The sequence below is a fragment of the Molossus molossus genome, unplaced genomic scaffold (assembly GCF_014108415.1).
Source record: "Molossus molossus isolate mMolMol1 unplaced genomic scaffold, mMolMol1.p scaffold_m16_p_1, whole genome shotgun sequence".
Classification (NCBI taxonomy): domain Eukaryota; kingdom Metazoa; phylum Chordata; class Mammalia; order Chiroptera; family Molossidae; genus Molossus; species Molossus molossus.
In genome coordinates, this window is record NW_023425344.1 from 56,014,731 (window position 1) to 56,027,776 (window position 13,046).

The 13,046-nt window shown below is 38.0% G+C and overlaps 1 protein-coding gene across 1 annotated transcript in view; it reads right to left on the bottom strand.

Moving 5' to 3' along the window:
• The window catches only part of CCDC158 (coiled-coil domain containing 158), a 75,717-nt gene that overhangs the window by 17,079 nt on the left and 45,592 nt on the right, over window positions 1-13,046 (bottom strand). The window contains exons 14-16 of the mRNA XM_036272667.1: window positions 9,881-10,039; window positions 4,201-4,293; window positions 3,260-3,382 (exon numbers count right to left, since the gene is read on the bottom strand). Coding sequence (XP_036128560.1) covers window positions 3,260-3,382; window positions 4,201-4,293; window positions 9,881-10,039 — 375 coding nt within the window. The remainder of the gene's footprint in view (window positions 1-3,259; window positions 3,383-4,200; window positions 4,294-9,880; window positions 10,040-13,046) is intronic.

The following is a 13,046-nucleotide window of genomic DNA, read 5'->3' on the forward strand; positions in this document are numbered from 1 at the left end:
CCCACTCTAACTGAAGATAAATAGAAAAATATCTTTGGATGAGGATTAACAAAAAAATTTAAAAAAATAAACAAACCCTATAGATAATTTTTGGGTCCCTCAATAAAAAAGGAATATCTAACCATCCTACTAATTGACAAACCCTGTTGAGTTTCAAAGAGCTTTTAGGGCCTCAATTTTAAATATGAAAGGACAACTAGTGATTACCAAACATTGAAGAAAAGACAGACATCAAAACAAACAGAAAAAAAAAAAATTGAAGAAACATCATTAATTCAGGTGACAGAAGAAATTACAGAAAAACTAAAGTTAATATTCTTTTTTTTAAGCAAATGGAAAGACAGACTCCCTGCAGTGGGGAAGGGACCCAAGTGGGTTGCCCTGAAGTTAATATTCTTTTTTAAAAAATTTTTTTTCTGTATTGATTTTCAGAGAAAGGAAGGGAGAGGGAGAGAGAGATAGAAACATCAATGAGAGAGAACATTGATTGGCCACCTCCTGCAGGCCCCCCACTGGGGATCGGACCCATAACCTGGGCATGTGCCCCGACCAGGAATCAAACCGGCGACCTCTTGGTGCATGGGTCAATGTTCAACCACTGAGCCACACCGGCCAGGCTAAAGTTAATATTCTTAAACAGAAATGAGAAAATATCATATCCATGAAAGAACATAAAACTATATAAAAAGAAGATTTAAAGAACAAAAAGGGCTCCTGGAAATTATACACACACACACACACACACACACGTATATATATACACATATACGTACATATGTATATATATACATATATCTATATTTAAAATTAAATGTATAATTTTAAAAATTCAATAGTTGTTTGGAAAATAAAGTTGAGAAAATTTCCCAAAATTTGGGAATAAAAAATGAGGATATGGAACATGGAGTCAAATTTAAAGAAGATTAGAGAATCAATCCAAGAGTTCTAATAGGTGACTAAAAGAAATTTCAGGAAGAAATAACTGAGAAAATGAAGGAAAGAAATGATAAAAAAAATTATATAAGAACATTTCTGAGAATGAAAGAAAACAAGAATCTGCTAAGTACCCAACACAAGAAAGAGAAAAAGAACCCCTATCTTCAGTATAATAATCTGAAATGAAACCTAGGGATAAAGGTTGGAATAAAAATGGAACTACAGCAACACAATTTTGACCATCAAATATAAGTGAAGAATAAAGGTATTTTTCAAATAGCCAAAGTTTTAAAACATAAAGAATGAAAAGCACCCTTTCATAGGAAGCCACTGCATTATATGCTCAACCAAAAGAAAGAAATAAACCAAAAAGGGAATTAGTCCTAAAAAAAAATGGTAAAAGGAATTCCCTGGATTTTGGTAGAAGAAAATTCAAGAAACCAATCACATAGCAAGCTTAGAGAGCAACCAATCCAGATGAGAACAAGAATACAGAGAGTTCTGAAAGACATAATATATGAACACTATATATATTGAACACCTATTATATGCTAGATACTGTTCTAGGTACTTCAGACACATCAATGGACAAAATAAAGAATGTATGTTACCTTTATTGTGTAAAATTATGTACTATATTTTTAAGAGAAGAAATTAATTATATAAAGAATGCCTAACAGTCCATTTAGAAAATATAGTTTATTTTTGCTTTTAGACTATTATTTAACTTAATTTAATAGATTTATGACTGGCACTTTTTCAGTGATAGATAACATCCTTTATAATCAAGTAGAGTCTATATATTAAACAGGTAGGCAAAATCTACCACATTTGTTTCAGGGTAATGAAAAGTCAAGGAACTTCAGAGTTGATCTTTCTAGCTGACCCTAGAGATCTGCTAGTACAGACTCCTCATTAGAGATGAAAAGAGCGAGGTACAACATACTTAACCGGCTTTCCAAGATCACACAAAGTAGTGAGAGACATATGTTGGGTCCCAATGACTCCAGATCAAATGTTTTTTGTTGTTGTTGCTTGATTTGTGAGGTATTTTTGGAGAGAGGGGCTTAAATTAATTTTTATCAGTATAACATGTACATAGTTTTAAAGGTAAAATGATTTTATAACACTTAAAACAAAAAGCAGCAGTCTCCTGCCCTTCCTCTGCCCATCTCCAAGTTTAGTCTCCAGAGGGAAGACAATGCTTAACCTCCACTATTAATGCTAATTCCAGCCCTGGCCAGTGAGGCTGAGTCGATTGGGTGTCGTCCCATGCACCAAAAGGTAGCCAGTTCAATTCCCGGAGGCAGCCGATCAATGCTTCACTCTCTCATCGATGTTTCTCTCTCTTTCTCTGTCTTCCTCTCTCTCTCTAAAAAAAAAAAAAAAAGGAAAGAAAGAAAAATTATTATTCTTTTGTTTGATAGACTATTCTATTATTTGTTGTGTGATCACTTGTTTTTCAGTACACACATCTGAAGTGTATAAGAGGAGTCCACTTCAACTTCTGGTCATTTCATAATACATATGTTCATTTAAATGGCACAGAGAAAATAACTGGCAGGTCACTGGTAGATCCTGTTGCTGTATATACAATAAGACTGATAATTAATGAAATTGATTTTCATGTGTGACTTATAGAATAAATCTCATTTCTCTAGAGTTGGAGCTGAATACAGGTGGTTCCATAATTACATTCTTTAAGAAAAAATATACCTAAATTTTATATTGCACATATTTTTCCCCTGAGCTTTAAATGTATAAAAGGTTATACTAAGATATTTCCAAAGTTCCTAATATTTTATGATTATAAGTAAGTTCACATATAGTTCATGAATTATTTTCACCTTGGTAGAGTATTAAATATACCAGAATTTGCCTTTGGCATTTGAAGTGATGCTTATTTTAACTATCTCAACATTTGCTTTGTAATCTGGAAATGCTTGTGATAGGAAGATTCAAACATCCCAGAGACATAGAAAGGAGTACAGTTCAGACTGACAAACCTCAGAGGAGGGGGTCGGGGGGCGGTGGGGAGCAAGAAAAGAAAAAAAAAAGAAAGACTTGAACATAAGGCTATTAAATAATTTACCTTAACAATTACTGTTAACATTAATCCCAATGAATATTTCATGTTGGTTTTCCCCAGACTAAACATCAGATAGTGAAGAAAACATTTTCATTCATCTGTCTACATAAATCTAAAATCTAGTAATTAAAAATGTCATAACTATAAATATATTTTTTATAGGAAATTCTTCTCAATTTAAAATCCCTTAGCTATTATGTCATTTGCACACGGACTGCAGGCCCAGCTCCTTACGTGGGACAGGAAGCTGGCTGTGGACTGGGAAGATGGTATGTTAGAGTGAGCACGGGCAGCAGAGGACTGCAGAAGGCGCGGCTTCACAGAAGAATTTGGGGGGTAGCCAGGACCCTGAAGTTCCTGGAAAACAACATAGATGTGAGCAAAATAATTGTCAACCTACAATTTGAACTGTGAAATCAAGATGCAATTTTGCAAACATAATTTCAGTCTTATATGTTGAACTTCTACAAAGTTATACACCAAAGTACTGTATTAAACAAGATTCTGGGTGTCTAAATTACTCTCTGAAGACTTAGCATGTGCTTAGGAAGATACCTTCACACTTCTGATCGATAAAAGCACTCCAGATGTGAAAACACACCCAGCACGGTATGCCACCACACTTGGTTCCCAAATTTTGCCATTACTCGCCACCAGAGCTGGCACACTCCCGAGGAAGATCCTCCACAACAGGACTGCCCTAGCTGTGCACGTGTCCATTACCGAGACTTCGAAGCAACTTTCAAATCTACTTAGAAAATAGATATATATTTCAGTGGGAAATGTACTGTTTTTAAAGAACATCTGTTTTTGGCATGCAGATTACATCGTATTTGCTGTTCTCCAAACAGGCCAAACACACTTGTATGTTGGGTCTTTGCACTTGCTTGACCCTTCTGTCTGCAAACTCTCCCCTCAGGTATCGCCAAGGCAGGCACTTTCGTGTTTCCCCCACTTATTATGAGCTTAACATCAAACATCAAACATGGTGCTTCAGTGTGTTACTATATATGAAAGGGTAGTTTTCACATGTAACAAGACTTGCAGATTTTATAATTTATAGTATCCGATAATGTTGAAATGTATTTAAGGTAATAAACAAAATATAAGTATGTCAAACAAAGGCATTATTTTGCTTACCCTACTATTTATAATGAAAAAGAAAAAGACCTTACTTTTACATCCAAAGTGTGCTGAAGTTTCAGGCGTACAGATTCTTGTTCCTGACGCTGTATTATATCTTGACATTCTGCAAACTGCAAAGATGCCTACAATCAAGCAACCACATACAGTTTATCCTCCATTTTATGCAATTTTATTTTATTAACCTATAAATGCAGAGTTGCCATCTCTTCAAGGAAACCTCCCCACTCTTAGCAAACTGTATTTGTCTTTTTATCTGTGTTATCCAGTTAACAGAATACTGGAGGTCACGTCTTTCTCCTCTGTATCCCCAGTATCTACATAGCATATAGGATGTGGAGGGTGCTCAAAAGAATGAATGCACTAAGGATAAAATGAGCACATGGCTTTAGTAATGTAAAAACATTCACATAAAAATAACCACAACTGAAATTCATTAAGTCAATATATCATGTTTTAAGATCAAAATTGGCAAAGTCAATATATGATGCTTTAGGATCAAAGTTGGCATAGATAAAAAGATCACACAACATTTTATCTAACCACGAAGGCTCTGATTTCTTAAAAATCAAGGATTAGTTTAGGTAAATTTTTAGCCTTCCAGTGTTTTCAAGTGACAGGAAAATGACTACATTCCGCTATAATAAATGCCAGTGACAAATATAGAGTCATCAATCCTTCTCATTCTTTAAGCTGTGTTTTCTACCTCCATCTTCTGGACCCCACAAAGTGCCAGATATTAGCATCACTTTATCGTTTTATTGATATTATTAACAGACTGTCTTCTACCTAGTGTTCAGATCACTCTTTGGTGTTTAGATTGGAGACATTTTTATTTTTTCAGTCCACTAAGGACAACAGGAACATCTTATATCTTACTTCTCCTATGACTGTGTTAGCCTGAAAAAGATAATTTTGTAAAAAGTACACATTATAACTGTATTCTTTTTTTCCTTGGAATGTAAACCTCTTTTAAATTATAGTTGAAATAAAATACTAAATTAGTTTTAGGTGTACAAAGTAGTGAAATTTCACATTTATACACCTTACCAAGTGATCACCACAGAAAGTCCACTATCCATCTGTCACCGTACAAAGGTATTGTGGTATTATTGCCTGTATTTCCTATGCTGTACTTTACATCACTGTGAATTATTTGTGTTATAGCAATAAGTTTGTACATTTTAATTCCCTTCACATTTTTTGCCCATACCCCCACCACCTAATCTTCTGGCAACTATCAGTTTTTCTCTATCTATGACTCTGTTTGTTCATTTGTTTTTAAGATTCCACACATAAGTGAAATGATACAGCATTTGTCTTTCTCTGACTTATTTCATTTAGTACAATACCCACTAGGTCTATCCATGTTGTCACAAATGGCAAGATTTCATTCTTTGTCATGGTTGAGAGTAACATATCCATTTTTTTATCCACTCATCCACTGATGAACACCTAGGTTGCTTCCATACCTTGGCTATTGTTAATGCTGCAGTGAACCAAAGGGTGCATTTATCTTTTCGAAACAGTGTTTCACTTTCTTCAGATAAGTGCCCAGAAGTGGAATTTTTGCATCCTTTGTCTGGTTTATAGCCTTTGTTTTAAAGTCTGTTTTGTTTGATATAAGCATTGCTATTCCTGCCTTTCCCCCCCATTTTTATGAAATATCTTTTTCATCCCTTTATTTTTAGTCTGTGTGTGTCTTTTATTTATTTATTTTATTTTTTTTAATCCTCACCCGAGGATATTTTTCCATTTTTTGTACAGATAGAGTTGGAGGGAGAGAGAGGAAGGGAGAGAGAGAGAGAAACATCGATGTGAAGGGACACATCGAGTGGCTGCCACCCACACGACCAACCAGGGCCGGGGACAAACTGCAACCGAAGTACGTGCCCTTAGCGGGGAACGAACCCGGGTCTCTCCGGACCGCAGGCCGACGCTCTACCGCTGAGCCAAACCGGCCAGGGCTGTGTGTGTCTTTTAATCTGGAGTCTCATGTAGGCAGCATATGTAAGGGTCTTGTTTTCTAATCCACTCAGTCACCCTAATTTTTTTAATGGAGTACTTAGTCAATTTACATTTAAAGTAATTATTGACAGATATGTACTTATTGCCATTTTATTTGTTTTTATACTAGCTTTAAAAGTGGTTGGTCTACTATCTTTACTATATGTTTGCTTATACTAGTGGAATTTTTTTCTTTCATATATTTTCTTGTTTCTATTTTTGACCTTTTCTTTTTCACTTAAAGAATTCCCTTTAACATTTCTTTCTTTTTTTTTTTTTTTTTGTACGTGCCCCTAGTGGGTACCGAACCCGGGCCTCTCTGGTCTGCAGGTCAACGTTCCAACTGCTGAGCCAAAATGGCCAGGGCTCTTTAACATTTCTTGTAATGCCAGTTTAGTGGTAATGAACTCCTTTAACTTTTGCTTATCTGGAAAAATCTTTATTTTTTTAAATTGAGTTTATTGGTATGACATTGAGTCCCAAAACCACACAGGTTTCAAGTGTACAACTCAATAAAACATCATCTGCACAATGTATCGTGTGCTCATTGCCCCAAGCAAAGTCTCTTTCTGTCCCCATTTTTCTCCCCTTTGCCCACCTTTACCTAGCCCCCACCCCCACCCCCTTTCCCTCTTGCTATCACCACACTGTTGTCTGTGTCTGTGTTATGCATATGTTGTTTGACTAATCTCTTTACCTTCTTTCATCCATTCCCCCAACACCCTCCCTCTCTGACAGCTGTCAGTCTGTTCCGTGTATCCATGCCTCTATTTCTATTTTGTTCATAAGTTTATTTTGTTCATTAGATTCCATATATAAGTGAGATCATACGGTATTTGTCTTTCTCTGGTTGGCTTATTTCACTTAGCATAATAATCTCCAGGCTCATCCATGCTATTGCACAAAGTAAGGTTTCCTTCTTTTTTTTTACTGTTGCATAGTATTCCATTGTGTAAATGTACCACAGCTTTTTTATCCACCCATCTACTGGTGGGCACTTGGGCTGTTTCCAGATCTTGGCTACTGGAAATTAACCCATTATCAGACGTATCATTGGCAATGAACACAGGGATGCATATATTCTTTTGAATTGGTGTTTTGGGTTTCTTAGGATATATGCCCAGAAGTGGGATCACTGGGTCAAAAGGCAGTTCCATTTTTAATTTACTGAGGAATCGCCATACCTTTTCCCACAATGGTTGTACCAGTCTTCATTCCCACCAGCAGTGCACCAGGGTTCTCTTTTCTTCACATCCTCACCAGCTCTTGTTGTTTGTTGATTTATTGATGATAGCCATTCTGTCAGGTGTGAGGTGATATCTCATTGTGGTTTTAATTTGCATCTCTCTGATGATTAGTGACATTAAGCATTTTTTTATAAGTCTATCAATCATTTGTATGTCCTTTTTGGAGAAGTGTCTATTCAGGTCCTTTGCCCATTTTTAAATTGGATTGTTTGTCTTCCTGGCGTTGAGTTGTGTAAGTTCTATCTATTATTTTGGAAATTAACCCATTATCAGATGTATCATTGGCAAATATGTTCTCTCATTCAATGGGTTCCCTTTTCATTTTATTGATGATTACTTTTGCTGTGCAAAAGCTTTTAATCTTGACCTCTTCTTCAATTCTGAATGATAACCTTACTAGGTAGAGTATTATCAGCTGTCATGCCAATCCCTTCTGGCCTGCAAAATTTCTGTTGAAAAGTCATCAAATAATCTCATGACCATGCCCTTGTGTGTAACTAGTTGTTTTTGTCTAGCTGCTTTTAAGATTCTTTCTTTACCTTTAACTTTTAACAATTTAATTGTAATGTGTCTTGGTGTGGGTGTCCTTGAGTTCATCTTGTTTGTCATCTTGTTTGGAACTTGTGGTTCCTGGACTTGGATGCCCATTTCCTTCCAACAGAAGCTTTTGGCCATTATTTCTTCAAACATATTTCCCACCCCTTTCTCTCTCTCTTTTCCTTCTGGGACCCCTATGATTCAAATGTTAGTATGCTTAATGTTGTCCCAAAGGTCCCTTATGCTATCCTCATTATTTTTGATCTTCCAATTAGATAGCTACTATCCTGTCTTCCTGATTGCTGATCCATTCTTACGCATCATCTGATCTGCTATTGATTTTCTCCAGTGTATTTTTCACTTGTTATATTCTTCATTTGTGATAAGTCCTTTTTATAATTTTTGTCTCTTTGTTGAAGTTTTCACTGAGTTTATCCACTTGTCTGCAGAGTTAGATGAGTATCTTTGTAACTATTACTTTGAACTTTATATCTAGTAGACAGCTTACCTCATTTATTCTGGGGTTTTGTCCTGTTATTTTTGTTTGTTTGTTTCTTTGGAACATATTCTTTTTTCTCCTCATTTTGCCTATTTGTTGTATGTATTAAGTAGATCAGCTAAATCTCCTGGTCTTTACAAAATAGCCTAATTTAGAACGTGTCCTGTGGGGTCTAGTGGTGGAATCCCCCTTGTCATCAGAGCCAGGTGCTCCAGAGATATTCCCTAGGTGGACTAGTGTGACCTCCTGTTGTGGTTGGGCTACAACTTCTATGGACACACTGGCAGGTGAGACTAGTCCTGGCCCACTGTAAGACCTGGCCACAACTATTGCTTGCTCACTGATGTATGGGCAAGCCTTTGGTGTGGCTAGCTGTGAGGTCCAACCATACTGTTGCAGACACACTGCTGTGTGCTGGTGCTGATTGAGGCTGCCCACTGGGTGTGGCAGGGCAAGAGCCACTTTGGAGGGGTGCTAGACTGGGTGGGTCCTCAGGGAAATGCCAGGGTTAACAAGGTTAATGGAGACTGTCAGAAATGATGCCTGCCAGTGTAAGACCAGTTAAAGAAAGGGGTAAAAATGGTGCCTGCAAGCACCTCTGACTCAGGAGAAAGTTCCAACAGATCCCTGTCCCTCCAGCACACACCCTATAGTTAGTCAATGTATCACCCTCAAGTATGACCTAGGTACTTTTCAAACTGCTGCCTCTGTGCCGAGACTCAGGGTGCAACCTGGGTTTCCTATAGCCCTTTGTCTCTCCCAGATGTAAGCTCTGCTGGTTTTCAAAGCTAGGTATTATGGGGGCTCCTCTTTCCGGTGCAGGTCCCCCAGGCTAGGGCTCAGATCTCTCACTCTTTGGGGATGACCTCCACAGTTGTGATAGCCCTCTCACTGGTGAGTCACCACATGGGGAGTTGAGGGTAGGGAAGGTCCTGCCTAGACTTAGTCTCTACCCTTCTCACCATTTCAATGTGTTTTTTTCCTTTATATCAATAGTTGTAGAAAATCTGTTTTGCTAGTCTTCAGGTCATTCTTAGAGATAGGTATTATTTATGTAGTTGCAGTTTTGGTATTAGTGAGAAGAGGTGAGCTCAGGATCTTCCAGCTCCACCATCTTGAACTCGAAGCCAAGAGTCTTGCTCTTCAATGTCAATTTAGCTTGTCTGTGAAACGTTCTTCCTCGTAGTTGGTACACTGCCCCCACAACAAATGTGTCTCCAGATGAGATCGCCAAGTTACTCTATAACTGTATTCTTAAAACCAGTAGAGTCTTCTCTATAGGATGTTTTTTTCAGTGTGCTAGGTGATTGGGTTATAACATAGATTTGGTTCCTATCAACATGGAGTTTTCATTCAGAAAAATTCAATATAGTTTATAGCTATTTAGTAGGGGGCAACTTTATATATCTAGTTAATAACTACCTTATCAAGAGCAACTTCCATATTGGCAACCTTTTCTTTCAAACGACGTTCCTGAGATCTCAGGACTTCCAGTTCTCCAGCCATCTTGTTTTTCTCTGTTGCAACAGTACTCAATTCCTGGCTTAATTTATTCTTTTCTTCTTTGAGAAAATGCTTTTCCTACAATTAAGAGGTGAAAAATATCAGCAAAAATATACTGATGTAGATGCTGAGATGTGATGAAAACATAAAACAGTTATATAAAGATCTGAACTACAGTTTAATTCATATGCCATTTAATTGCTTCTGAGTTGGAGTTGAGAACTGTTAGAATGATGTTACCATATACTCTCTCATTTTTTATTTGTTTTAGTTTATTTTTGTTAATCCTCACCCAAAGAAATTTATTTTTCATTGAATTTTGGAGAGAGTGGAAGGGAGGGAGGAGGAGAGACAGATAGACAGAGAGAAACATCGATGTAAGAGAGACACATTAATTAGTTGCCTCCTGCTTACTCCCAGATCAGGGCCGGGGATCGAATCTGCAATCCAAGTATGTGCCCTGGACCGAGAATCGAACCTGTGACCCTTCAGTATCCAATGAGCCACACTGGCTAGGGTTACCTCTCATTTTTATGATTACTGGCGTTATTATTTATCTAGGATTAATAAATCCTTGATAAAACTTACAAAATATGCATTAATTATATTGTCATAAAAAGAAAGTGTATAGTGGTTTGAGATTGAGTAATTATATACCAAGTTTTATTGAAACTTGTTTAAAACGACAGAAGACATTTAAAGAAGAGGCATTTATTTGAAAGCTTTTCTATTTTGTTTCAAGGTTGAATATTCACTTCACAAATGCTTACAGTTCCTCCATAATGGGACACACAGTTCCTGCCCTAAAGTCGCTTATGGTCCAGTGATGACAATGAGCTCACTGATATACTTGTAGAGAGCTTTTGGTATTCAACAAAATTTCATTAAAACTAGTTCACTCCTTTAAAATATATCATGGATTATGCTAAGTGTAATAAGCCAGTCAGAGAAAGACAAGTATCACATGATCTCACTTATTTGTGGAATATAATAAACAAAATAAGCTGATGAACAAAATAGACCCAGAGACATAGAAGTAGGGTTCAGACCGACAGTTTGAAAGGAAGGGGCATGGAGGGGATAAGAGATAAACCAAAGAACTTATGCATATAAGCATAACCAATGGACATAGTCAACAATGCTGGGAGGTGGGGCAGGAACAGGAGGAGGGTGTCAATGGGGGAAAAAGAAGAAACATCTGTAACAAAAATAATTAAATAAATTAACAGAAAAAAACATCACAAAATAGGTAGACAAAAAGAAATACATAGTAGCCAAGTTAAACACAGACCTCGGAGATTCCAAAATGGCGGTGGAGTGAACGGAGCTACACAGACCGTCTCCCAGAACCAAACTGGAATTACAACTATAACACAGACAAATCGAAGGGAAAAACCAACAGAAAGGCAGTTTGTGAGGACCATATAACCAGGGACACTGACTCGATCCTGGTAGGTTTGCGAGGGCGCGAGACGGGGGCTGGGAGCCCACGGTCGGCACCTCGGCAGCGGCCTTAGCTGGGAGCAGCGCCCTCGGGTTACACTCCCAAGTGGCTCCATAGTGCAGAGCCGGGTCAGAGGCTAAAACAGCCACAGCCACTCACCTTGGGCTCCGGCAGAGGGAGGGCAGACTAGACTGGAACTGTTTCGGGACACTCGGGATTTGGAGGGCACTCAGAGCTTTTGCTGAGTGGCTACCACGCAGGATGGTGGCCATATTGCTCCTTCCCAGGCTCTGGGGAGAGGCAGCAGCCCCTCCCTCGGAGATCCAACCCCACCCTGTGGGCCATTGAAGTGCTAATTGAAGCTCATTAACAACCAGCATCTGCCCCACTCTCGTGAAATCCCCTTATGCTGAGCACCTGAAGGAGTTTTTCAATCAACTGACAACCCAAAACTCATCAAGTAACCACCACTGCTAGCCTCCAGGTAAAAAGCTAGAGGATAACAGTACTTTTCCTGGGCTAGCAACTTTAATCAGGAAAGTAAGACTTGACAGTAGTGTTTAACATGGGTCCTCCCTCGCTCATCTAAACCCAGGAGAGGGAGCCACAAACAGCAGAACGCCAACACCCAGAGGGAAAACATGACAGGCTCCAAAGCCCACGGTGATAGCCAAAATGGTGAAACACAGACACAGAAGCCAAATGAAAGAGCAAGAGACCACCACTGAAGATGAGATCAATGTGGAGCAGTTGGGCATGTTAACAGAGCTAGAAGTCAGAGCCATGATCTTGAGGAAGCTGAACAGCATGAGTAAGGACATAGAGACCCTGATAATAAGCCAACTGGAAATTAAAAACCATCAAGAAGAGATACAAAATGACATATCAGAAATGAAGAACACATTGGAAGGTTTAAAAAGCACAGTAGAGGAAGCTGAGGACCGGATCAGTGAATTAGAAGACAGGGTAGAAAAAAATCAACCAATCAGAAAACCAAAAGGAAAAAATGATTAAAAAACAGGAAGACAGCTTAAGAGAACTGTGGGACAACTGGAAACATAATAACATTCGTATCATAGGAGTCCCCGAAGAAGAAAAAAATGAGCAAGGGATAGAGAATATATTTGAAGAAATAGTGACAGAAAAATTTCCTAATTTGGTGAAGGAAGAAGGCATTCAAGTTCAAGAAGCACAGAGAGCCCCAAGTAAGAAGAACCCAAACAGGCCCACATCAAGACACATAGTAATTAAAATACCAAAAATTAAAGACAAAGGGGGAATCATAAAAGCAGCAAGATAAGCAACAGGTTACCTACAAAGGAAACCCCATAGGGCTCTCAGCTGACTTCTCATAAAAAACACTACAGGCCAGAAGGGAATGGCATGAGGTAATCAAGGTCATGAAAAACAAAGATCTGAATCCAAGACTACTCTACCCAGCAAGGCTATCATTCAAAATACAGAGCTTCCCAGATAAAAAAAGGCTAAGGGAATACATTAGCACCAAACCAGCACTGCAAGAAATGTTAAAAGGAATGTTGTAATTAGCAGGAGAAATGGGAAGAAAAATAGAACCACACTAAACACAAATGGCAATAAATAAGTACATATCAATAATCACCTTAAATGTAAATGGATTAA